Source organism: Phalacrocorax aristotelis, chromosome 3, assembly GCF_949628215.1.
Source record: "Phalacrocorax aristotelis chromosome 3, bGulAri2.1, whole genome shotgun sequence".
In the NCBI taxonomy this organism is placed as follows: Eukaryota; Metazoa; Chordata; class Aves; order Suliformes; family Phalacrocoracidae; genus Phalacrocorax; species Phalacrocorax aristotelis.
In genome coordinates, this window is record NC_134278.1 from 94,800,374 (window position 1) to 94,828,330 (window position 27,957).

General features: G+C 45.8%; 1 protein-coding gene across 2 annotated transcripts in view; it reads right to left on the bottom strand.

The window, feature by feature from the left end:
- TTBK1 (tau tubulin kinase 1) overlaps positions 1–22,822 on the bottom strand; it is a 116,738-nt gene extending 93,916 nt beyond the window's left edge. The window contains exons 1-2 of one of the 2 annotated variants that reach the window (XM_075088569.1): positions 22,430–22,822; positions 3,677–3,835 (exon numbers count right to left, since the gene is read on the bottom strand). In XM_075088569.1, the coding sequence (XP_074944670.1) occupies positions 3,677–3,784 (108 nt within the window). In that variant the 5' untranslated portion in view covers positions 3,785–3,835; positions 22,430–22,822. Of the gene's footprint in view, positions 1–3,676; positions 3,836–22,025; positions 22,078–22,429 lie in introns of those variants that run through there. The other variant, XM_075088570.1, reaches the window with a different exon arrangement.
- Between the last annotated feature and the right edge of the window lie 5,135 nt (positions 22,823–27,957).

The window sequence follows — 27,957 nt, forward strand, 5'->3', positions numbered from 1 at the left end:
GTGAAGTAAGGAGATATATCGATTCAGCCTTAACATCTGTACCTAGTTCAAAGCAAGTACAAGTTACGTTTGACTTTGTTCCCTCTCCTGAACAAAGCAGTTCACAACATTCAGAGCACGTGTGGATCAATTCCCCTTCTGGGGTATCAGTAAAAGCCACATGGTTCCAGTACTGCCCAAACTGCATCCAATCAAAGCATCAAAAATATCTGCAAGTAAAGAATGATGACTCGAATGCTTCTTCAAGTCCAAGTTTTGATAAAAAGCACAACCACTCCCTGTCCACGCCTTTCTCAAAAAATAAGAACAAAAATATCATTGCTGTCAGACAGACAAACTTTACTGACTTGAAGCGACAGTAAAATGAACTACCTATGGGCTAACTGCAGAGAATCAACATTTTCATTTGTCAGAACTTTGTCAGCCAGCATATAAGAGAGAGGAAGAAAGGAATTCAAGGAATACATTACACCAATCCAAAATTAGAAATTGGCTCAATACTGGAAGCATGCCAGCACTAAGAACTACAAGGTTCAAGCAGATGCCCAGCCAGAGACAGTCACAATGGGAGGACAAATTACACAAAAAACCTTCTGGCAGCTGAACCCCAGCATCACATAAATATGCCACACACCTGCTTGAGCAGGATCCATCACTCACAGTAAAGCTTGGACTGTCTGGCTTGCATGCTATGGGTTAGATTCAGAAAGGTCTATGATAAAGAAAGAAATGCTGCTACTGATGTTACAGCTGTATGCTTACTTTAAGGTACACTGCCTTTTTATCTGTCACTTGATCCTATGCTATCCATTTCCTTGGGCCAACAGAGGTATTTTTATATTTTCCCCAGACTACTCTGAGCCCCATACAGCTCGCAGCTCTGACTGATCCCACACCAACATCAAGCACTCCAAGGGGACAGCACAGAAAGCCTGCCTAAAGTGCGTGCACTTTTTTGGGGGGCAGATATGACTGTTCAATGAAGGTTCACAGCACACTTCACAGCTAGCACTAGGTTAAATTAAGATTTTCTCATTGCTGTTTATGCCCTTTGGCAAGTCATGTAATTTCTCAGGGCCTTCAAGTGGGGTAATGACCTCACTGCAGTATTGAAGACTACTGTAAGCCAACACTAGAAAACATAAAAGGCTGTTTCTCTAGTTGGAGGTAGTTGTTGTTGACAATATAGCTGCACACTTCTGTATTTGTAAGGCAGAGTTAGTGCGCAGAGCTTCTAGCAGTCCCCAGTCACAGATTCATGCAACAATGAAGTCACTGAATCCCACATTTAGTGCCTCTACCAGATTTAAAATTAGTTTGAAATGTTCCCCTATGAGCATAACTGAGCATATTTTAGGCTTTATTTGGAGTTTTGGAGTTCTGCTGTTTCCAAGAACAAAGTTACTTTGTTTAGACTGTGTTAAAAAAAATATACTCCCATCATTTACAGAAGTTTTACTACTCCTGTCTGTGAAGGAGAAACTCAAAGTTTGATGAATATTAGGAATGCTACAAGCCAAAGCTAGCTAGGGTAAAGGAGAATGGAGAGGAATGACTATTTGCAACCATGCACTTGAAGCAATGGCTTAGCATCAGGAGAGGGTCTAAATTCAGCTTTGCAAAGAGCATGCACCAATCTGACCAAATGTAGGCTCTGAGGAAATTTCCATTAGTGTAGGGAGGGTCAGATAAAAGCTGCAAGTGTTATATCCTGAGAAGTCCATAAGCACAGAGCATGTTTCAAGTCCTATACGTCAGTTAACCTGCACATGCCTCATCCTGCCAAAACAAGGATAGCGCTCCAGCCCAGAGCTGCAAGAGCACAGCAAGACTTTCCTTCAACTGTGCCAGAAAGCTTTGGGAGGGGGATAGGGATTGTCTCCGTTTTGGTATCTAATCACAGAGAAAATTGAGATTCTCCATCTGCTCTCAGGAAGCATGGAGAATGAAGAACAGTTTGAATTGCTTAAATATAAATAGGCTGTTTAGGGATAGGCCAGGCAGAAAAATGAAGGCTGTGGAGAAAGCAGGAGCAAAGTGCTAGGATGAAGAGAGGCCGGCAATGGGGGAGTAGCAAGAACAGAGCAAGATGGAACTGCCCAGGGTGATAGCAAGTCTAATGAAAGGATAATATGTTGTCTGAAGTGGGCTGTTGAAAAAGGAAAAAAAAAAACAAACACCAAAAAACCAACCTATCAGCCTGAAACTGAAGCGAGTTCAGAGTCCTCTGGTCTTCATAGCCCACTGCAAAATGCACAGGGCAGCTGTACCACAGCTAGTTAGCAGAGAAACAACTTAGTGCTACTACTACAAATTAGTTGCAGTTCAAACTAGGGAGGCTTCTGCTGTGAGTTTAATGATTCAGACACTGCTGGTAATCCAAGTTAAAAATGGACACAACAGCACATATGGGATTTAAACATATTTTCAGCTTTTTAAAAGCAAAGCTTTTAAAGCCAGAAAACAAAAACCCTCAGAAAAAACATACAGCATTTCAAGAAGTATAAAGGCACTTGATCCTTTCATGTGTTATATTCTAGTGTCTTTAACTGAGGTGATAATGTAATGCTACTTCCCCCACCATCCCAGAGACCTCACTTTATGACTAAAGAGAAAGCCTTACACACAAGAGGAACCGCATCCTCCAAACAAGTCTGGTGGCAATGAAACACATGTCTAGTGGATGAGATTCTCCCCATGTCTCTGCCACAGCATTCTGGCGTGATTCTGCCAAGCTGCTGAAGTCTCTGCTCACAAGCCATCACTAATCACATGCTCATCTGCTGAGTGCGTAAGGCAAGTGGGCCAGGTGCAATCTGCAGAAGTGATGAGCATGCCTAGATACCCATGATGTCTAGCAGAATTGTACTTTGGTCATAAATATTAAGCAGTCTGTAAAATATAATAAAAATCAAGATCTAACTGAATTTGAAACCCTATCTGTAAAAGCAAGGTAATAGTTCTCTCTTCTAGCACCTGGTAAAAGCACGAATTTAAAAAAAAATATTTGACACAGATAATACAGCAATAAGAAACACAAAGAGCTGAGTTGAAATGGCAAACTCATGCCATGAATTTAAATGGACAGTGAGATCTGCAGCCATACAATGAATGCATAGAAGAGGAAATGGCTACTAATTCAGTGTACCCCATCCAGTTTGCACAACAGATGAGACGGTTTTCCCATGATGAGCTAAAACTCCTAACAGGTGATGATAGAATTTTAAAAAGTATCCTAATACATTTACACAAAAGTTGTACCAACAAGCTAATTATGGAATTTCTGACTTCTGAAGTAGCTGACATTCCAACCTTAAACATTTGCTTTTACATTATTTTATTGTAATGCAATTTATTTATAGGCATGTCTGTAGTATTCTTTGCTACAGTAACTTGAAATCTAAGCGTCTAACTAAAAGATTACGAAACCTGCTGCAACAGTTCAATCCTACCTAAAAATCCATGGCAGGTTTAGTCTTCTAAAAATACCAGACAGTCTAAAAACCACTAGAGCAATACTAACCATCTTCTTGCGGTATCTTACTAACATGTCAAACCACACCACTCCACTGTTGCTTGCTGGAGCCTGGGATTAACTAGACGAGTTTCTACACTACTACAAGAGGAAGAAATCTTTCTGGGCCACCAAAGGATGCACAAAGCCAGAGCTACTCACCACTTTCCAGCGATCTTTGACCACGTAATTGGCCGGAAGAATGTCGACCTGCTCCCCTCCTCCACTCATGTTTGGTTCGTCCTTGATGACTGCTGCTAGGCACTGCATTTGCCAGCCAGAGAGTATTTTAGTAGCTCCCAATTTAAATGAGCCATTTATCTGGGGAAAAAAGGGGCAGGGGGAAGGAATGACAAAATTAGTACAGGTCACAGCAGAAGTATATGATACATTTCCACAGGTTTTGCTTAGGACTAAATCAGAACCGGTCTCTTAGGAAAGAAGGCAAACTCACCTTGCAAACACCTGAGCTCACTCCATGCATAAACTTGGCAGACGCAACCATGCTTCAAGTCAGCAGCACAAACTAAAAGGGTGACAATTACTGGCTATACCATGCAGGAGTCCAGTGCTCTTGCGCCTGACAGCCAACAAGTCAAAGAGAATCCAATGCCAAATTCTGCAACAGCCGTTATTGTTACCAGGCAAAAAGGTCTTGCTTTAACAGAGCAGCTGCTAAATAGGCAGTTTTCATGGTTTTCATTGGACAACATCCAACACAAATCAGAAAGGTTTGCCAGGTATTGCATTCAATAAGCCTAAAAGCATCTGAATAGGGTAGAAGGGCCTTTACAGAGCCAGGATTACAGACACTATCACTGTGATGAACAGCCAAGCAAAGAAGATGGGGATGGTTAGAAAGGGCTTCAGCCATGTAAAAATTAGTCCTCCTCATAGCATACACACAGTGCTAAAAATGATCAAATTAAAATACAGAGAGATATCTTGCTCCTATGGTGTTTACATTCTACCTCACGCCCCTTTTTCCTGCTTTTATAGGGAGCTCCAGATAGCCTTTGCCAAAATTAATTTTGGTTTGAGGTTTTTTGTTTATAATTCTTCTACAATAATGACTTGCAGATACACATTAACTCTACTTTCCTGGAAGAAAATTAATTGAAACAGGACAAATAAAAGATCTTCCTAATGCATTTCGTCTCTTCCTGGAAGATAGTTTTCTGGCTTTAGAAGTAGGCTGGATCTTTTATTAAGCTTTCTTGGCAGCTCTATTGTCCTCCTGCAAAACATGAAATATTTTCCTTCCTAAAAATGGGTGTTACTGTAGCACTGACTGCAGACTTAAGATTAACAACATAAATACCAAACTAGAAAAAAAAGACTAGAGCTGGACATTCAACTATCACACTTCTCCAGGCCCCCAAAAAAGGGAAAAAGTCACCAGTGAATTATGAGCTCAAGTAGAGAAAAGAGCTCATTCCCTAGCAATAAAAGGACTGGGAAGGAAGGATAGGAAGTGACCAGCATGGAGTGCGCACAAGGACGCAGCAGACAGGAGTATATCAAAAGTGCAAGACATAGAGGATGATCAGACAAAACATGAGCAAAAGATCGTCACAAAAGATTGCATTCTAGATATAGAAGGTAACTACATAGAAAAAAGGAGCAGCAGACTAATGCAGTAAGAAGGCTGCTGAGAAATGTTCACACAATCCAACATCTGCTAAAGTACAATCAAACCGATAGAAGAGATATAAGAAGAAACTGAATATTAAAGAAATTCCAAAGAAAGGTGCTGCAAAATGCTCTGAATTCTCATGGAAAGAGCCTTCATCTGTATGGAGTAGCAGCCCTTTCAGTCACCAGGTATTGAAGTAAGAACCTGGAAAGCTCTCCAGCGAGAAAGTACCTGCTGTGTTTGGCAGCACATTTGTGCAGCTTCTTCCTAATGAGCAAGTCTAATGCCATTCCCAGGCTCTTCTATGGTCACCAGAACATCTGAAATGACCACCCCTAAGCTACCAGTGAGCTTTGCATATGCTCTGCACCAAGCCTTGCTCCACATCACCGCAGACTGCATAGGAGAGAGAATCCCTGCAAAAATCTCTTCTAAGGCTGGCTTTTCTTATTTTATTTAAAGTACAGTCATTTAATTACAGACTGTCTCAAACCCTCAGCATTACAAAAATATAAAACCCACAACATTAACGCACAGGTACGGAGGCAGGTATCCCCTCCCTACTCTTGAAAGTCTCTTGTCATCACTTCATGAAGACAAGTACAGCACAATGCAAGGTCTGGATTGCAGGGGATACAAAGGCAGCTAGAGATCCAGTACGTGTGGTGGCAGTAGCAACAAGATACATAGAAAGAAGTTTAGTTTTCCAGAGAAAGTCAGCCATGCACTATTTTTCACTTTGAGGCAAAACACCTAAAAAGTATGGTACATGATGTATGCATTAGCAATGCATGTGCATAATAAGATTTCAGTTTAGTGACAAGTCATGGAAAGCAATCCCGAGGAATAATTTTAGAGGAGAAACAGAGCACAAATGAGCACTCAAAGCTAGGCAAGGTAGAACTGCTTTCCCTCGTGCACTTTCCTTCATCAATATTATAATACATGTATACAAAGATAACATGTTTGTTATTTAAAGGAGTCACGTAATAATGGAGATCTAAGTTAACATCTCCAGAAGCATCACAAAAAAAGGGCAAAAGAAAGGGTGAAGTTGCCTTTGTGCAGAAAACGTAAGCACATTTAAATTATTCTTTTAACTTATGCATTGTTGTAATTCCTTCTAAACCAACAAAATGTAGTATAAATATTGTTTGACTAGCATCAAGGCCTTCAGCCAGCCCCCTGCTCGAGCTGAATTTGCTAATTTAGCTACAGAAGGGAGGTGGCGACGGATGGTCAGTGGGGGAAAGGTAAGGCACTACCATCTCTTCCCCAACACGCAGCAGAGAACATCATTTCTGCATGTTAAATGTTAAGTGGCATTACAGGAAACAGGAGGAGAAATGGAGGCATTATATCTCTCTTGAACTCCAGTAAAGCTGTTCCTGATTCAGAGGGTGACCAAGCGTATGAACTTTGTCACATCTGCATCACTTTTAGCTTTAAAATGTACAGATTGTAGAATGTAAAGTTACATAATTTTGAAGATAGTGACTGAGAAGACAAGGACTTTCAGATTGTCTTTTCCTATAGGAAATATACAGGATGTCAAGAAATTATTGTACCCCTCTCCCATGAAGACAGGCAAGAAAGCCAAGCAATCCTAAGATACTGTAAAACTGGCTTCCTAGAAGTAGCGAGTGAAGCAGAAATGAAAGCAACAGTGACAACAAGAGGACCAAGTCCCATCTCTTGGCCAACTCAGCATGAAGAAGTGTGAAACCAGCTCTTGCACACTGCTATCTCTTCCAGCCCATACTGGGGAATCTATATAGTTTTATAAATTTAGTCTTGGCCTTTAAAAAAACCACAAGAAATCCAAACAACCATGCTTTAACAGGCTAATAAGCCCCACTATATATTCTGACACAGCGCTCTGCTAGCTGTTCCTTCTACTTGGAATCAAAACAGTTCCAGTCAATAGCACTCATGGGTAAATGGTCTCCTTATTTTTAAGGCAGCTTACAAAAATCTGATGCACTATAGCAGCAATTATTTAGCCGACATGAAGATCAAGAGTCGGCAGAGAAGCATGACTGGGATAGGCAACAGTAACAAACTTCAGAGGAAAGTCTGCAAGAATTTCAGTGCAAGGCCTGATGTTGCAATTAGCGTGGCAGAGTCTTACATCAAATGCATCTGCCTTGTTCACATGTGTGTTCATCATGAGACAAACTAGACCAAGCAAACGTAACTCCATACAAGTTGTTAAGCTGAAGAAATCTTTGCTGCAAATGCTAAAAGCTTACATAGATTCAAAAAGCGACTTGACAAATTCACTAAAAATAATAATAATAAAAAATCCATTAAGCAGTGACATACAAATATTCCATCTTTAGCTTAGGAAGCCTTCAATTTACAAATCACTGAAGGTGCTAAGAGCATTCTGTGGAGCCATTTTATATACCTTCCCTGCTCTTATTCTCTACCCTAGATATCCACTCTTGGCCAACTTAGGATGGGATACTGGCCTAGATGGGCCTGTGATATGACTCAGTATGACCAGACTTGTGTTTTTATCAGTTACTTTCAAATGAATTAGTGTGTGTATATATATGTGTGTATATATATATATGTATGTATAGGTACATGTCTCCTTTATCCCTTCAAGGAGGTCAGAGACCAAAAAAAAAAGAATCAATCAAAAAGTCTCATATACACAACCCAGTTACCTATCTTACAATGTTCTCTTTCATGCAAGCAACATTTTGAACAGTTTTACTGGGAAAGTTATTTCCTAATTTTACAGGATCATGGCATTCTTAAAATTAAACTTAAAAATATGGAGCATTCCCTGTGGAAATTCCTAATGTATATATGAGGTCTTTTCCATGTTAGCTTACTTCAGTCTCAATATACTGTGGCAGCAGTGTTCAGAATACAGCCAAACTCAAAAAAACATCAAGTTGAAAACTCATCAGACACAAGGTGGTTATTAAACAGCAGAACAAAGCTATGGAGGTCTGTCTCTCACCATCTTACTAAAGGTCCTGGATAATCTTAAGTGTCTTAATCTCACTGTGGAGGCATTGCAATATCCCACTTTATTTCAGGCCACATCCTCACCTCTGGAAGCCTACAAATTAGAACAATTGGAAAAAGTAAGGTTTATTTAGACTGCTATAGCCCATGTCCTTCTTTACTTCATCAAATTCCCCACCATGAACAGGGGATCCACCTTAAGAGCAGATCCCAATGGTGCTTTAGAAAGCTGATGCAAACTACAGCTTTTTAGGTGAGACAACGCTGGACATCTGCAAAAACAAAAGAAGTAAACCCAGTAAACTGCAGTCTAGAAATCTGATCAATCTCCCTGTCCAATACTTGCATGGCAGGAACAAATAAAAAATAAGTTTTTAATTTTGGCATAACTTAGCTGTTCCCAGCATGAACTTTACTGGCATTAAGCCAAAATGAAACAGACGGGGTGGGGAATAAGAGGAGAATATAACAAGTAGGATTAACAGTGCTTAGAAGAAAGAAAAACAGTGGAGCTTCCAAGTGCAACTGAGCAGCGGAACTGGGGCACAGTTAATGGCAGCATTAACTGCATGTGCTCAGTGTCCCTCATGGTTTTACAAACGTCACTTGCTTCCACTGCACAATTCCAATTATAAAAATTAAAACCCTCACATTACAACAAACAAACCCCCCCTTAAATCTTTGCATAAATAAGTTGTACCATGCACTAGCCTTTTGTTATTAGGGTAGAAATGCATAAGACAGTACAGGAAACAAGTTGATTTAAAAAAATAGAATGCACTGGACTAACAGGCCCTCAGCCCTGGAATACGTCATACCTCCTGCTGAACTTGAAACAGCAATTAAAAACAAGTCATACACTGTTAGGGTAGGTCTGACAGCAGGAGCTCGAAAGGTTCTGAATTGTTCCTTGAAGACACATATCTTCCTTCATTGCCTGCCTCTGCTGTAGCAAACCCTGCTTAGAGAGCAGGCTCAACTCCTAGCAGTTGCGGCTTAAAGTCTCCTCTGTGACATACTCTTCTTATAGGCATGCAAGGGCATCAGCCTTAGAAATTCTGGATTTGCTATTCACAGCATTTCATTTCTGTAAAAAACAAAACATCTAAAGGTGAGGTTGGAAGACACTGGGACTGTTTTTCATCTTTGAAAGGTTTATGATCATTAAGGAGTCACGTAGCTATGACTGGTAAAAACAAAAAAAAACCAAAACAAACAAACAAACCACCCCAAAAAAAGCTGCAATCAAGACAGACAGGTCCGGATTCTCTGCTAACACAAGACTGCATTGAACAGAGCATACATAAATATTTTAAGTATGGTAACAGATGCACCTTGACAGCATTATTGTGGCTACCTGGCTGCACAGCCAACTGAATGTATTATTGCTTGCACAGTGACTTATGAGTAACAGCATACGACCTAAGCAAAACAAACACAACCCCCAAACACATAATTTCATACTGCCAGAGGCTGTATTCACATATATTACAGAGCAGACACACCAGTGATTTCTGTGCCAAAACCACCTATCTACAGGGAGAATCAGCACAGTTAATTATGACAACAAATCATTAGGAAAGCACACCAGATAAGCATGCCTGCAGTTTATGTGATCCTAATCCTCTTCAACTACATTTCAGCAGCAAAGCTAAAAAAAAAAAATAGGGATCAGGAGAGTTTGAGAGAAAAATCCATTACCTTCCACCAATCTCCTTGACAGAGTCCCTCCAATTATTGATCCAAGCAGAAAATTAAATCCAACACCAGGAAATCCCTCTAATATCATAACCAGCTTAACCTCTACTAATTTAACAGGCAAACATTACGGTCTGCTTACAATAAACATTTAACTGCATCTTAAGTGTATCTACCTGCAAAGTCAATATAGATCACTACTTGCAAACCTTGAGTAGTCTGTGGGTAGCCAAAACAAATATACCTGAATAAAAGCAAGAACTAAGCAGAGGTTATAGACTGAGTCTGATAGCATAACTACACCTGACACCACCAGAAACACCATACAGAGGTATGTTTTCATCACCTGATGCTGGACCAGTTTGTTTAATTGATCCTTAAGTAATATGAAGTGTCCCTCTTAAGCAAGTCCTCTCCCTTCTCCCTGCAGATGCTTTTGTGGGGAGCCTGTTACTCATCTTCCTTCAAACATGGCCACTCTAAGTTGCTTTTTGTAGCTGTGGTCAACAGTACTTTCCTTGAGTCCTTATTCTGGGAAAACAGTATTTCACCTTGAATAACCAACTCGGCCATACAGCAAACTAACACCTGTTGCTCAATGGTCTTGTGCATAACCAATTACGTTAGCTTATTAAAAGGCCCACAGTCTCAGTTCAATCATTTTAAACCTCCATTCCAGGGGAAATGATGCTCATGTTACCCATTCAAATCATTTTACAATAGACAGAGTCACCATAATTACTAAGGATTAAATAAACTTGTCAAAATACTATTCAGAGGTTAGGAACGTAACAGTAAGTTCCTGATCAGAGATTTGATATTTTTATTCAAATTCTGGAAGACTGAGTATTTTGCAGGGGAAAATCACATATTTATAGATTTGCCAGATAGGCTTCATATTGCCAAGCACTTTCTGAATTTTAATAAAAATTAGCATAAGTGGGGCAACTGCCACTTGCTGCACTGATACGTCATGTCAGACTAAATGAGACTAAATGGGACAAAAGTTTTGTGGTTTTCAAGTCCACTGCTGATAACAGCAGAGATTCTGTTTGTAATTACACAGAAGAGATTTCCTGGGACTGACAAAAACATTTTATCATGCCAACTGTTAGTCACTTAAATAATCTCTGTACAGCCAGCCCTTCTGTAGCCATTTGTCCCATTTTTGTAAGGAACTCTCGCCCCTAGTTGCAGCATGCTCAGGGAGCATACTCAACCTTCCTCTGTCCCTACAAATCTACAGTTTCATTCTCTGATCTGCAGCCTCACCAATTTTTAGTTTGCAGACAGCTGGTGACTTGCCCGAAGGTGATGTCCTCATGGCTGACCCACTTTTTCTTCTACCCTTGGGAAATCCCAGAGCTTTCTCAACCATATTCAATAGTTCCCTGAGCCTTTTTCTCAAAGACAAAAATCCCCAGAAGTGTAAAACTTGGTTTTAGATTAGAAGCTCAAATTTCACTGTTATCTGAATTATCTACAGTTCTAGAGGAATTTGCTTCCTTGGTAGTTAATAACTAAAGACAATATTAACAAAGGAAACAATAACATCAGGGCAGATTATCTGTTGCCTGCACCTGTTTCTCTCTATACCTTAACATCCTAGAAAGATATATGAAAACTCTTGTATATGCGAGATTGGTCTGTTTAATTTCTTTCTGCACTGCTGTGTGAGTCAGTTTCCAAGGAGAAATTGTGTTACTAAGATCATGAAAGAGTTTTACAAGCTGGTCAGGATTGTGTCTATGTGTGTCTACTTGTGTCAATGATGCTATCTAGTCCACAACTGTCAGTATCTGCTTGCATTCTGCCAGCCCACACAAACAGTCGTTTCCTATCCGTAAGTTTTCCTATCTGTTGAATTAGGCAGATGTATGACTTAGGCATGTGTCTTCTCATTCTGCTATCAGATCTTACACCAGCTTGTTGTGCTTGACAGAAAAATCACTTGAATATTATTTTCAGGGGGAAAAAAAAACCTCTCAAAATGTGTTCTTCAGGGCAGATTCATTGTAATAAACCATATTTCTACTTCGATCCTTAATTTGCCAGTGCTATGCCAGGTAACTGGATCCTGACAATTTCCTATTACAGAACACAGATGGTCAGAATTTGTTTCTATAAAAAAGGCATCATAAACCTTATGTCATATGTTGAATGTAAAAATAACCTTAATTCTATTCATAGCTGTAATAAAGTAATGGAAAACTGAATTTTGTACCTGAGCTGGCCAAAGCTCATAACAATTTTTCAAACTGATCTCAACCTGAAATGTGTAATTATGCATTCCGTGCTCAGGTTGCCAGAGTAAGCTGGCTGCCAGCAAACGCTTCTAATAATACTCCACAGACAGAACAACTACTGGTTCAAGTCCAGCCTAGGATGTTTGGAGGGGGAAAAATGTATATAATTTCATCACAATCACAAACACAGGTAGCAAGGTCAAAAAAAATCTGTTTTGCAAAAGAAGCAAAGACCACACTAAAAATACCAGCTTCTGAGTTGTCATCAATCTTGAAAATAGGCTGCAGAGACCTACGTGACCTGAGTCCTAGAACCCAAATGCCTCCTGCCATTTCCCGCACATCAACTGTCACAAGACTGAGAAAATACTTGATCACCTGCCCTTTGCATTTGCACCTTTTACATTTGTGGGTTTTCTTCCCCTCAGCTCAATGGACAAAGCCCCTTAAGCCTCATCTCTGCTTGATAAACAACTACCTCTGATCCTCTCTAGACATGGAGAACAGCAGAAAGAAAAAGTACGTCTTCCACTAAATGTTTCTTAATACAACCAAACTCATGCTCAGACACCTATGAATAAGTCATACAGCTCATACATACAGAGCACAGCATTGCCACAGAGAGAAGCAGAAAAAAAGGGAGGCAATTCCGTTCTTGCCTACAACTGTGGAGACAGTGGAGTCTGATAAAGGGCCAGCATCCATACCTCATGGTCACTAAAAAAGCTGGAGCTGAAAAAAGGCTGAAAGATGCCTTCCAGCTACCTGAAAACTAAACTCTTTAAAATGCATGTATCTTATCCAAAAGGCACACTGAAAAGCAAATTAATGTAGCATGGAAGTATCTCCCTATGATGAGAATTTAAGGAACTGAGGGGCTCTCCCATACCAGCTCATCTTCTGACAGAAGCTGAAGCCTGACAACTGCAAACTGGTTGTTCATGGGAGTTTTCCTTAAAGACAGGACCTACAACAAGGGAGATGGTGCATTCTAGATCTCTTGCTCTTTTCAGATCAAGGCTGGGCACTGCATGCTCTTTCCTGATCAAGGCTTGGCACCTTTAAAAAGGCATGCTTTAGCTACTGCAAATTTTACTAAAAACAAACAAACAAAAAAACCAAGACCAAAACTCACATTTTTGCGTGCTTAGACACTAATGAATGAAAGCTGAGAATCAGTGGAAGCACTGTTACACCACATTACCTACATTCCGTCCTCCATAAAGCCTACAAACAAATGCTGATCCTGGATCCACAGCTTCAAGTTCCTGGTTAGCCAATCTAAAAACCTACCTGCAATGAAGACAAAACAGTTCCACTCTGTCCTGTCAGCTCTGAACTCCTGCACGTAGGATTCCCCATGGGCCAGTTCAGTGACTTGTACCAGCATAAAAACTATCCCTCTTCCTAATAAATAAGGTGATTTGCTTGGTTAAGAGCTCCTTGAACTGGTTCATTGTAGGGTCAGTCAAATGCAAGTGGCTGGCACAGTAGAGGAGTGGTACCTCAGATCCATTTCAGCTTCAGTCGACCTGAGCTCCCTGGTCGTCTCCACAGCAGGAAGCCCTTGGCCTTCCATGAGATCACAGGATTCTGTGATAAGCCACTTCAGCTTAAAAGCAGTGGAGTAACTCTGCCTGAGGCCAAGGTTTTTTTCAAGGAAGGCAAAATTTAAAGAAAACAGTTAGCTTTGATAACTTACTTACACAACCCCTAAACTAGTAAATTTTAGAGTTGAATGCAGCTAGATTCTGTTTAAATAATTCAAGATAAAATTAAACCACAAAGCTCTAGGTCTCCTAACACAATGTCAGCACAAAGGTGACTTCTAGTCTCTGACTTAGGTACTTCAACAAGCATTCAACAAGCAACTTTCTGAGTACTGAGGGAGCTGGTGGAGGAGCTTGCCAAGCCACTCTCCATCATTTATCAACAGCCCTGGTTAACAGGAGAGGTCCCAGGTGACTGGAGGCTTGCCAGTGTGACACCCATCTACAAGAAGGGCCAGGAGGATCTGGGGAACCACAAGCCAGACAGCCTGACCTCAGTACCAGGTAAGATTATGGAGTGATACATCTTGAGTGAGCTCACCAGGCATGTGCAGGTCAACCAGGAGATCAGGCCCAGCCAGCATGGGGTCGTGAAAGGCAGGTCCTGCCTGACCAATCTGATCTCCTTCTATGACCAAGTAACCCACCTTGTGGATGAGGGAAAGGCTATGGATGTTGTTTACCTGGACTTTAGTAAAGCCTTTGATACTGTCTCCCACAGTATCCTCCTAGAGAAGCTGGAGGCTCATGGTTTAGACAGGTGTACTCTTCGCAGGGTAAAAAACTGGCTGGATGGCTGAGCCCAGAGAGTTGTGGTGAATGGAGTCAAATCCAGTTGGCAGCTGGTCACAAGCGGTGCTCCCCAGGGCTCAGTTTTGGGGCCAGTCTTGTTTAATATCTTCATCAATGATCCAGATGAGGGGATCAAGTGCACCCTCAGTAAATTTGCAGATGGCAAAAAATTGGGTGGGAGTGTTGATCAGCTTGAGGGTAGGAGGGCTCTGCAGAGGGATCTGGACAGGCTGGATTGATGGGCAAACGTCAGTTGTACAAGGTTTAACAAGGCCAGGTGCCGGGTCCTGCACTTGGGTCACAACAACCCCATGCAACGCTACAGGCTTGGGGAAGAGTGGCTGGAAAGCTGCGTGGCAGAGAAGGACCTGGGGGTGCTGGTCGTCAGCCAGCTGAACATGCGCCAGCAGTGTGCCCGGGTGTCCAAGAAGACCAACAGCATCCTGGCTTTTATCAGCAATAGTGTGGCCAGCAGGAGGAGGGAAGTGATTGTGCCCCTGTACTCAGCACTGGTGCGGCTACACCTCAAATACTTAGTTCAGTTTTGGGCCCCTCAGTACAAGAAGGACATTTTGTTGCTGGAGCATGTCCAGAGAAGGGCAACAAAGTTGGAGAAGGGTCTGGAGAGCAGGTCTTATGAGGAGAGGTTGAGGGAACTGGTGTTGTTTAGCCTGAAGAAGAGGAGGCTGAGGAGAGAACTTACCACTTTCAACAACTACCTGAAAGGAGGTTGCAGTGAGGTGGGTGTTAGTCTCTTCTCCCAAGTTACTAGTGATAGTATGAGAAGAAATCACCTCAAGCTGTGTCAGGGGAGGTTTAGATTGGATATTAGGAAAAATGTCTTTACTGAAAGTGGTCAGGCACTGGAACAGGCTGCCCAGAGTGGTGGTGGAGTCACCATCCCTGGAGACATTCAACAAATATTTAGATGTGGCACTTCAGGACGTGGTTTAGGAGGCATGATGGTGTTGGGCTGGCGGTTGGACTTGATCTTAGAGGTATTTTCCAACCTTAATAATTCTATTCTATTCTTCATGAAATGAGGGAAACAAAACACAATTTAATGGAGTGTCCAGTCAAAAGGAGCATTGCGCTGATGCCTGTATGAAGGTAAAAGTATCAGACAGCTACACCATCCCCTTGTTTGAGTGCGCAGAACGTGTATCAAGAACTTAAGCTATATGTCAAGAAGACTACAAAGTTCCTAGTCCCTAAATGTAGAATTAAAATTTAAAGAAAGTTATGCAAAAAGAAGAGGGAAACAACAGAACTACCTACTGACTGCTGTCCACTACCCCCAAGAAGGCTGGAAGCTGGGAAGAAGGCAGCAGTGCAACAGAAAGGTGAGAGGACTATGGTCTGCTTCAAGCACTGCATTTACAGCTGCCTACCTCTGAACAGATGTATGCACACCTCATGGTCCTCAAAAGCAACGTACTGCTTTTTCAGCTTAGGGATGGATGAACTGCACAAATTGGGGTTGGGGAGGGGGAAGAAAAGAACTTCAGATATGTTCCTGCCTTCAGACTATTCTCCTACTGAGAGGGGAAATAGGTTTTAGGGTGACTAGCAATCACCCTGCTGGTGAAACCTCCTCACCGGATGGCAGTATCCCATCCTCTTGCACCAGAAATACCCACCTGCTGGGCAAAGGAAAAGGAAGGCCACAGAGGCAACTCAGATACTGGGCAAGCAAAGAGCTGAATTTGTGAGGTGAAAGGACAGCGCGGCAGCTGTCTGTCTGGTGCAAAAGTGCCCCACCAGGTGCTGGGAGACAGATTCTTACAAAGAACAACAAGTTGAGGCACAGTATGATTGAGGTCTACACAGCCAGGTTCTGCATGGAGAAGTTGAACAAGAAATGACTGTTCACCGCTTTTTCCAGCGTGTTAAGGAAGCAGCAGCAGGCAACTCTAGCATGTGGCAGGTTTGAAACAAATGCAAAGCACAGAGGAGTTGTACAATGCCCTGCTGCAAGACACAGTGGAGGTCAGCATTTACAGTCAGTCCAAAGAACTGGACAAATTCACAGAAAAAAAAAAAAACAACTAAGAAAAACAAACAAAACAAAGCAACCCCCGAAATAAGCCAGTGGAGGACAACTGAATGCAATGACCAAATACTCTGACCGAAACCTGGACAACTGAATACTCTGCCAAAACAATGGCTGAACTGAAAGTGACTAAGTACTGGAAGTGCACTCCAGGAAAATGGTACTGCCCACAAGCTCCAACCTCCAGCTCCTCCCTGGGCATTCAGCGCTGGTCACGGTCACAGGTAACGTGCCACCTGGCCTAATCTAAAACAGCCATTTCTATATCACCCCAGGGTGAAGCTGGCAAGCATGATTCATGTGGCTTCCAATGGTATAAAGGCCAAGAACGATAGCCTGGATAAAATCCCAAGTTCTGAAACTTCTGATGCAGGGTACAGAAAAAATGGGCAGAATTTTAGAAGAAACACACTTCCCCACCCCACCCCCCAGTCGCCAAAGAGCAGTTTCGGGGGTATGTGATATTTAAATGGGACCCAAAAAAACAAAGAGATGAAATAGGTCTCAGAAGATGGGGAAGTAGGATGCATGGATTCAAGGGAGAACATGGAGGTAACATGTACCCCAGGAACCTGTTAACAGGGCAGCATTCTCTGGCGCTCCAGGGAACAAGGTACACAGGAGGAGGCCAGGTCACTCAATGGGAGGAACAGTACTACATGCTGAAAAGAAAAAAATAGACTACAAGGATATAGATAAATGAATTCTATCAAGCCTATATGGAAAAAATGTAGTGGTAAAACTACCCCATCAGACCAGAATAAAGCAGCAACGGTGACTTGCAATGGGAGAAGAGGTGGGCTGTGCCTTTAGAAAATAGGCAGCAATGGGGAACTTCAGTTTCCTCATGGACGTCAGGACATGTCACCGAGATGAAATTTTAAATAGTAATTTTATAACTAAACAGTAACTCAACTCTGTTGGGTAAGCAGAGAAATATATCACACTTAAAAAAATATTTGGCCATTGTAACTTCTGCTTGGTCCTTTAAACTGCTTCATTTTAATTATAATGGACTTATTGTACAAACTTTAAAGTCTTTTAAAGACAGTAAAGTCTTTCAAAAATAGAAGATCTGTGCAAAAGGAGAAACCAGCACAAATTCTTCCAGGTTAAATATGATTATTTTTTTTTCCTTGATGATTTTAAAGAGATGAAACAAATTTCTACAGATAAAAACCACATATTTTCCACATATACCTGACCAGAGGCCAGCCAACCAGCCTGCTGGATGACAGACAGAGAAGAAATAGAAAGACTGAATAAAGAAAATATAAGAAAAAAGATGCCAAGATTTTTTGGTTGTTGTTTATTTTAAAGAGCTCTGCAGAGGATCTGGAAAACCAGAGTCTCACTTCTGCACCAGCCATGTTTGGAAAACTGAAAATTAAAAAGAAAACTAACTGGCAGGTGGGGGGAGGAGTCATGGTTTATAGACCTATTAGGAAAGGCTAGGTGCCTTTAGGAAGACTCAACAAGCACACAGATAGGGCCGTCTCACTAATAACCATGTCTCTGGACAGCCAAAACCTTCTGGTGTGGTATCAGACCAAAGGCCTTAAAAATTAAGATGTCCCAGGATAAAACTAAAGTTTCTCTAAAACTAATAACTGGCTAAGAGAGAGGAAAACACACAGGAATGCATAGCTAGATTTCACAACAGAGTGCTGTTAACAGTGGAATGACACACCTTGTGTACATACAAAATTATTCAGGCTAACAAATAAGGCTGCAACACCAAGAAGGGTTTAACTAGGGTAAGCACGTTATTTGTGTCCTCTTAGCCTTTCCTCAAGCTTCATCTTTTGGTCACTGTTCAAAAAAGGACTGGAGCAATACAGTGTTTTGGCCTGAGCAGTTGGGTTTATAATCCTATAATCAAAACCTTTTCACTAGACATCAACTTCTCCTTATCCCTTTTGCAATCTTCATATCTGATTCGTAGGCCACCAAAGCTTTCTACACAGGCTGACGGTGAGCCTCCTAACATTTACTGTCTCACAGACAGCGAGGAATCCGCTTCCATCTGTCATGGCTGACACAGTCTCTTTCTTAACGCTAGGCTGCCCCACTTCTCCAGAGAAGAGGAAATCCGCGCCCACAAGCATTCTCTTTGCTCTCCGTTGCGCCTTTACAGCTGGAGCCAGCCCATGATCTGCAGTTTGTTCCTTTCACATTGTTCACCAAATTAAAGATGACACAGCTTGACACCAAAAGGAAAGGCTTTCCAAGAGTCTTATTTTATTACATCTACAGCCCATTACGCTGTCAACATCTTCCTTCTCAACTCAAAAAAAAAACCCTTTACCATGTAAATGGCTCTTGAGTAGTGAAGACGACTTAATGGAAAACAGTGTGGAACTGGGTAAGACCAAAAGGGAGTCCAAGACCAAAGAGTCTGATAAAAAAAGCTAGCGTGGCATATTTTTTTCCCCCACATCAAGCCTAATATATTGATTTATCTACTGGTCTCTAAAAAATTGAAGAGTTAGTCTGAAAAAAGACTTGATACACTGAGTTCCAAGTCACATTGCTACTGCTAGATTATTTCCCATATTTTCTGGGATAACTGTCGTGGGTCTCTACAGTGTGATACACAGGCTGTATGCAGGCACTGTTGTGGAGAAGACCCAGAGTTGGTCTTTTGTGACATGGAGGACTGCCATTGCCTAGTTTGTAGCTGATAAGACTCCTGAAGGCAAGGGACACTCAATTTGGGTTCATATGCATGGTGTAAAAATCACAGCATCTCCCTCACCTCCCACCTCTCCTTCCTAATGCTTCAATAATTCTCTCATTTTCCCTCTGCCCTAGGGAGGGAGGCCTCATAGCTAGCCTTCCTTATTACTCTCTCCCAAAGTAATTTCAACTTTTATTCCATTGGATGGTGTCCCATAATGACATTTAAGGGAATTTCAGGATGTTTCAGAGGAATACCCGCTTTTTGGTTATTTTTGATGGAAGAAGGGGAGGGAGGCACTAGCTGTGCCCATTCTGTATCTTATTCAGTAAACTAGCAGAGCTTAAACACCCTTTTAGTAAATGCTTCCACAATCACTCCAGCAAAAATCGGGCTGTGCCTTGCAACATTCAAAGGAGAAGATACCAACAAAGCCAACAAACCCTTAAAAAGGGGGGAACAGTTTACAAAGCCCTTGAAGACTTTATAGAGACATATTCCTCTGAAAGGCTCTATTTTCAGTCACCTCTCTGTTTTCAGCGTGAACCAACGTTACTGGAAGGTCACTATGGAGCTCTGGCAAATGAATCTGACCTAGGACCTTCCCAGGATGGGGAGACATTCCTGCAGAGTTTATCTGGACCCTGCACATTGATAGATACATAAATAAGACCAAGGCAGAAAACTGACAGGACACAATTGAAGAGGTGGGCCCACAAGGCCCACAAGAGAGTAGTGGGCTATATACCTAATAAGCCATAAAGTAATATGGCAATCTTTCTGTAAGAGATGGCAAGAAACAGCATGAAGGGATCCCAGCACTAAAGATATGGAAGAAAGACGGATTCGGATCTGTCTGATCACTCCTGCTTTTGAAAACAAATAAGTACCAACTGCTTCCATTGGAGGACAGCTCCACGCTGCCTGTTGCAGCGTAGAGATACGCTTGCCTTCACCACCAAACACTGGGATTGGGATGGAGAGGGAAGGGGAAGGAAATCCACACGTGCATGAGCGCCTCTTCATCAGCGTCAACCCTGAGAGCTGGCGAAACAGATTTCCTAACACCAGAGACACTCCTTTCTGAAGGACCAAGAGCACTCATGGGAATCTGACCTTCCTCTTGCTAACTACTCCAACAAAAAATGGTTAGGCAGGTATCCCTAAGACTGATCCTGATAAAACTGTCCCATAAGGCAATGATAATTCCAGTGTCTTTCTTTTGTCAGTCAGAAAAGAGGAACTCTGACCATTCCTGAAGGAATGAGATTATCATAAAGCATGCAAAAGCACACAGAACACAAAAGTTACAGCACTGGACACGCATACACCATTCACGAGCATCCCATGTCGACAGTTTCTGATCCCACATACATTAGCATGAGAATGCTTGTTAGGAGCTAGATGATCACTGGCACACAAAGGAAAAAAAGACAAAACATTGACACATAATTCCTAACTTGCCCCTCTTTTACCAAGAGATAGTCTCAAGAGAAGCTGATATGCTCAAATGTGGTAACTACTGGTGAGACAGTACTGCTGCAGACCACCCTTTAGTCATAGCACCCTGTATAGGCACAGCACCTACAAGCATTAGTGTTGAGGGAGCATTAGCATGCCCTATTTCACATGCAACATGAGGTTAAATTTCACTCATACAAAGAAGTTCTCAGGCTGAAAACCTCTGTTGTGACTCGCTGAGAAGCTTGTTGCTAAAAGGTAGCATTTTCAGCAATAGTACAAGCAATATAAAGAAATTCATGTGCAGTGGTAAAATTAGGAAACCTTTTATCAATCAAATTGTCTATACTTCCTCCTTGAAAGCCTAAGGAAATTCAAAAATATAGAAGGAAGATTTTAATATACAGCTGGTTTGGACTGCTCAGAAACACGACACCAACAGGTACTGAAATCCGCACCCCACAAAAACCACAGCGGGTCTTGAACTTGGCATGCAGGTAGTTCAGCAACACCGATGGAATGGCAGTGTCACTCCAGTGCTTCATATAGCATACTGGTTCCTCGCTAAATACACGATGCACTTCAAGGTCATGGTGTTCATGTTGGAAGTCCTCAGTGGGTCAGACCCCGGTTACTGGATACTGGAAAGCGCAGTGACTACAGTCACCAGTGCAAACTTGGGCACCACAAGCAATGAAGACACAATGGCAGGAGACTTCAAGCTAAAAAGCTGCAGAAGACACGGCAATGCACACAGGAGTAAAATCTCCCATTCTGTGAAAGCTCATGAGGAGAAACTCTCAGCCTCCTGCCTCAAACCCAAGGACTGAAGAGTTATCCCAAAATAACAGAACAAAAATGCTCCCTCCCCAAAAGCCCCTATGAAACAGGCTGGCTTTCTAACGTTCGGTTGAACAACCACCTAGTGACCCCTGGAAGGGTGCTCGTCCCTGAGCCCCGGGTGGCAGCGGGGCCTCACCGACATACCTGACCCCACCCCCACCCCGGTTCCCCTGACAGGTCCCCCCAGGCCCGGCCCGGCCGCCCGGCACAAGGCCGCCGGCTGCCTTCGCACTTCTGCCCTCACCCCGGCACCGGGCGGGCGGCGGGGGCACCCGGCACGCCCCGGCGGGGCCATTCCCCCCACTGCGGAGCCCTTGGCGGCGCGGGGGGCCGGGGGTACCCCCGCCCAGGCCGCCCGCCGCCCCGCACCGCGCTGCCGGCGCCCGCGCCCCTGCGAGGCCACCGCCCGCCCCTTTCCTCCTCTCCCCTCCCGCGGCGGGCGACCCTCCGGGCCTCGCCCTGAGCCCCGGCACCCGCCCGCCCGGGAAGGGGGCGACGGCAGGGACCGGAAAGCCGGGAACGGGAGCCTCCGCCGCCGCGCCGAGCCCCCCCCGCCCTGCCCCTCACCTCGGGCCGCCCCGCCTCCCCCCGCCGAGGAGGTGGCCGCGTCCGCCCCTGCACTGCAGCTGCCGGCACACCGCCCCCCCCGCCCCACCGCCCCTCTCGGCAGATGGTTCGCCCCACCCCGGTCCGCCTTCTCATTGGCGGCACCCGGCCGTCACTCCGCTTGAGGCCCGCCCAGCCCCGTCGGCATGCTGGGAATCCGAGTCCTCCGCGCGGGACCATTCCTCTTCCGCAGCCGGCGCCGGGCGGAGGGCCGGACTACAGTTCCCACAGTACCCCGCGCACAGCCCCGGAGCGGCCCGGCCCGGCCCGGCCCGCGTCCCCACACCTCCCCCGCCGCCAGCGGGACGCCCCATCCCCCGCCAATGACCGCAACGGCCGCTGCGGCCCGGCCCGGCCCGCCTCACCTGGCCTCGCCGCCGCCGGCGCCTCCCGCTGCGGCCGGCGCGGGCAGCGCATGCCCCGCGCCCCTCAGTGCGGCTCGCCGGGCTCGGTGCCGCCTGCCCGGCGCGCTGCGAGTGCGGCTATGGGGCGGGCCGGCCCCGGGCGCATCCTCCCCCTCGGAGCCGCGGCGGGCGGCGGGATTCGCCCACAATGCACCGCGCGCCGCACAGACAGCATCAGCCTGACATCACCCGCGGGCCGCCCCCGCCCGGCCAGGCCCGCCCCGGGCCCGCCCCGCTGCCACCGGCAACCGGCAACCGACCCCGGCGAGGGGCTGGGCGCCGCACCGGCACCGGTTACCGCGACTGCTGGCACACGGGGCTGCGCACTACAGCGCGCCGGGACACGGAGCGCTGGGCAGCACAGCGGCATGGGGGTGGGCACGGCGTAGCCCCGCCCCGGCACCGGCGCCAGCGCCGCCGGCACGAGCACAGGCGTTGCCAGGACGGGGTGTGTTGCAAGGCCGGTCTCTGTGCTGCTGGGATCAGCACTGGCATCTCCAAGCATGCGGCTGGGCGCTGCACGGCCCGGGGACTGGCACCGGCGCTGGCACCGTCTGCAAAGGGCCAGGTGCTGCGCTTTGACTGGGACCAAACTGGGTCTGGGACTGTCCCACCAGGGCTGTCCCACTGGGCCTGGGACTGTCACCAGCACCTTCAGCGTAGTGCTGTTGGGACCAAGGCCAGAGTCAGCACACGTGTCTCAGGCTGGGCGTTGTGTTGCACTGGGACTGGCGGTGCCATCAGTGTGGGGCTGGCACTGCCCTCAGCTGGCAGTGGAGGCAGCCGCAGCTGTGCTGGCCGGGGGTGTTTTACTCCAGTGCCCTAGGGCCAGGACCAGCTCTAGCACCACCAGCAAGGGACTGGTGCACTACACTACACTGCCAGTGGCTGCACCAGCGCAGTCTGGGCTGGAACCGGGACCAGCACCACCAGCGTTGGGCCAGACACTGCACCGCCAGGACCAGCACCATCCCCATCTGCACAGGGCCGGGTCCTGCCTTGCCAGGCCTGGGAACAGGCTCTGCAGTCCACAGCTAGGCGGAGCACCAGCGCTGACCAGAACTGCACCACATGCAGAAATGGCTCACGCAAGTGAGCCTCTCCCTGCGTGCACTGAGCACTGCGCCTGTCCCCAGGCAGTTCCCTGTTCCCCCACCCTGAGGTACGCAGCTGTGCCCGTGCTCCAGGGACATGCTGTCCTCCATGCTCCAGCTCACTGCTACTCACATTGTACTCGGAGTGCAGATAAGCATGGATGTGCTGTGCAGTGTGTGTCGTTACGCTTTCTTGTTCCCTTTCATCCCAGATGTGCACTGCAAATAGCCCATATCCCCAGCAGTAACTTGTACCTGTGCCCCAAACTGTGGATGTGCACTGTCCTGTGCTCTATAGACGTTCACGCAACGCACTGCAGAGAGTGCTGCTCCCAGACCCTCTCAGCAGACTTGCAATGCACCCATGTCTTCTCCCTGTCCCCATCAGTGACCCAACCAGTTGTTGGTCCCTAGCTGGAGGTTCACTGCTGACCTCGTGTGTGGGAGGTCACACCAGCTTCCACAGGGCTGTGATGCTCCCCAGTCCCTTGTGGGACATACCTCCTAGCCAGGACTCTTTCCCTCCCAAAGCAGCCCCTTGGGGCCAGGGTGGTAATGAAGGGTATATGTTATGAAGATTGACATGGAAAGGTAGATCCACCATAGCCATGGCCACCCCCAGCCACTCAGGCCAGAGGAACAGGGCTACCAGGCCCCTGTGATGTTTCTCCACTGGCTGGAAGTGGCCCTGCTCCCACTGCATTGAGGGCTTGCTCAGTGGAAGCATCCTGCAGAGGCTCCAGGGAGTCTCCAGCCCTGCAGCAGCTCATCCACCAGGTCCCAGGGTGTAACACAACCCTTCACAGGCAGTTGGACCTTGTCATTCTAGGTCTATGATTGACAGTTGCTGCATGCGCTTTCTGTGCTGCAAGGCTAGTCCCCATCACTTGTGTCCCTGGGTGCTGGCCCCTGGTGTTGGGTTTGAGAAGGCTCAAGGGAAGCAGGCAAAGCAAAGGGAGAAGTTGGGGGAACTCTCTTCCCCTGCAAAGGCCCCCTCACATGCTTCTCAGTGCCATTCAGGCCTCTTTTTCAGCACTCTACCTGCCCCATAGACGTCTCTGCTGTAGACCGCTCTCCCAGGCTGCTTCTCAGATATGCCCAAGGTCCTGGCAGAGCTTTTCCCCATGGAGGGATGCAACCAGGGGAGGGGCTCCCAGCCAGAGATGCTAGCTCCTTCATGCCATGTTCTGCTGCCAACATCTACATTGGCACTTGCTGGGGGGAAGGAGCCCGTGTGGCTGCGGGCAGGGTCCTGCGCCAAGCAGAGACCCAGCCGCAGAGTTGGGTTGGAAGAGACTGTCATGGTCCTGAGAGTACTAATAGGCCTTAATGGCCCTTACCAGCCTCACTTGAGGCTCTACCCGCACCCTGCCCATGGGCCCATGATCTCCATTTCAGCTTAGTCTTCAGTCCCTGCCTGAGCAATGCTGTGCTGATCTCCAGCTCAGCCACAGCTGTACCTTTCCATAGACCCTGACTTGTGGATGGACTTCCTCGCTTGAGCTTGAAGCTGTCTTGTCACTGTGGGCCTGCCCAGGAATCACTGGACAGTGTCTGAGCCAGGCTACCATCACTGGACCTGATTCTGGTCTGTAGATTGACTGGCTTGACCCCCTCCACAAGCCTCATCACCGCAAACTTGCCTGAGGACTTGGGTTCTTGGTTGAACCTGGCTACCACTGCTGCATCCATCTTGCCTGGGTACTGCAATACTGGGCCCTGGCTGGGGAGGGCTTTGCCTTGCTGGCAGGACTGACTTCAGAATTAGAACATAGACTGGTCCAGCCGAGTTTGGGAGATCTCCAGGGATGGAGAGGCCACAGCCTCTCTAGGTTCCTCAACCCCTCTCCCAGGAAAGCAGTTTTTCATGCAATCACAGTTATGTTGCAACTTGTGTCTCTTTGACCTTAATTGGAAGGAGAAAGCAATACCACTTGATGAGCTGAAGTAGAAGTCAAGTGAGAGCTGGAGGCTTCTTAACTTCCTCATTCTTTTTCCCCCAGGGCAACTGTATGCCCATGAGTGGGCCTTTGCCACATGTGGACACCGAAGCTAAAGCATCAGTACCAAGCTGGAGGGGATGGAAGGGTTTGGTCCTGAAGCCGTCAGTCCCCCCTTAGGGTAGGGGGGCTTCTTCTAGAAGAAGCCAGCATGATGGGGATGTTCGTCAGGAAGGACTTTCTGGAACAAAGCACATAGCAAAAACACTGCAGACTGGTGGTGCAGGAGAGGAGTCAAATGGCAAGGAAAGTTCAGTGTTAATCAGTATCAACACAGTACTGAATCCCTTTGGTTTGAAATCCAGCCTTGAGCAGGAAACCCTTGTGGATAGGACAACTGGTGGCCTGGGCAGGCGAATGACAAGTGAAAAGGAGAGTATGGGCACTAGCAGGGAAGGATACCCAGAAAGAGCAATGATCTCTTTCGCTGCTGATTGCCCCAGTGTGATACTGTACCAGTGGTGGCAGGGAGTCTCCAGAGAAGAAGGAAGCTGACTCTGCAGTAGATGCCAGGCTCTGAGCAGTACCACTGAGGCATTGGCTCTCTGATGCCAAACACAGCGTGCCCTCCACGCACTCTGGGCAGACAGCCTGGAGGGGCACCAGGCACCCCCATGCCCACTCCCTGTGGGGTGCTCCTGCACTGTGCACCACCACCGTGCGTGTGGCAGCCATGCCCTGTGCTGCGCTGTGCATTGCAGCCAGACCTTGCACGGCAGATGTCTGCACTCTCCAGCTTCTTCGTGCAGGGCTGGGCTCTGCTTCTTGGTCCTGGTGCTGCACGCTGCACCTGGGTCGGCAGCGCACGCTGTATCTGCCTTTGTGTTCAGCTGGGCACTGGGTCTCCAACTGCCTTATAATGAATTTATATCATGCTTCTTGAAACATTCTTGGGGGAGAAAAGGCACTCTTGTTCATGATTTTTTAAACGCATCTAAATGTTGTTTGTACTGTGTACAGCAAATGCAAACCTTGCAGCCAATTTAAGGGAAATAATGTGCAGTCTCTAAATGTTTGTGAGACAGTGCTATAATGTAAGAGGTGCTTTTTTAGTCTCTTTACATCTGTCTAAAAGCATTTTAGTTATCTGGATATTTCTAAGTATTGTTTTTCTCCTTTGTCACTTACTGGGCATTTATTACACATTCATAAATGGAAGAACAATGAATCTATTTTCACCCTTAGACCTTTATTTCAGGTGTGGCTAGATGGGAGCAAATCAGCTAATGATTCACATCTCCGATTAGTACTCTGCTCCTTCAAACCCTCTGTAGTTCCTGTTGCTTTGGACCCAAGGTCCGTGCTGATCCGTGCCACTGAGTTAAAGTGGTACCTGCGTTTTAAACTGCATTTTAGCTTTATTTCATCCCTGCTCTAAACCTCCCCCTGAGCCTTCTCCTCTGCCGATGGAGCTGAAAGGGCCCACAAACCCACTGCAACAGCCACCTGGGAACGTGTCCAATTTCATCTACAGGCCCAAATGTAGCTGAAAATGAGCAAAAGATGTTATTAAAATCTGGGTTAATTGTGACTTGGGAAGATTTCTAACACAGTCCCCTGTATATGGCTCCGATGTTTTTGCCTAGCCCTGCCGTTCTTTGTGAGGCCAGATAGCAGCTGCGTGCACATCATGTGGGAAGACCACTGGAAAGTATGGTTAGGAGCAGAACAGTGATAACCGAGTGGCAGTCATGGATTTCACCATCTTCTTACTGTCCTTTTTAGGGCGTTAAGGGAAAAACAGCGAGGTGGGCAATGGGGAAACATAACGCATGTCAGATAACTGCTTTGATAGAAAAGATAGGCAAAGCAATGCAGTCAGAGGGTATCGATGTGCATGCTCATAGGGTAGATGTGCCTGGGAGAGGGGCACGAGCAGAAATCCCCTGCTATTCTCACTCTCCCCAGTAGTGAAGGCCTGGTGCTCACCAGGCACAGAAAGAGGCGGCCTGTGGGGTAAATGCAAAATGAGCCTCTGGAGAGTTACTGTGGAAAAGCCAGCCAGGCTTGCTAGGATGCCAAGTGCTCTTTAACCTGGCAGGTATGAAAATCCTGTGCCCAAGTGTTTCCAGTTGAAAGTCCCAATCCTGCAAACACCTCTGCCTGTGTTCAGCTTTATGCTGACACTTTCAGGGCTTGCACACTGCACTGAGAAGATCTTGTACCTCTTGGCAGGGATCAAAGATGAGGCCAATAAATGACGTTATTGGTAGGAGAAGGAATATATGTACAAAGATGTGAGGGAGATTGGGGTGGTTTTTTGTTTGTTTTTGATATTTTTTTTTCTACAGCTCTTATCAAACGACTTCCGCAACCAAACTCACCCACTACTCAAAGCACTACTGGCTTGCTTCATCAGTGCCTACCATGGTATCACTACAGAAGACCTGTAATA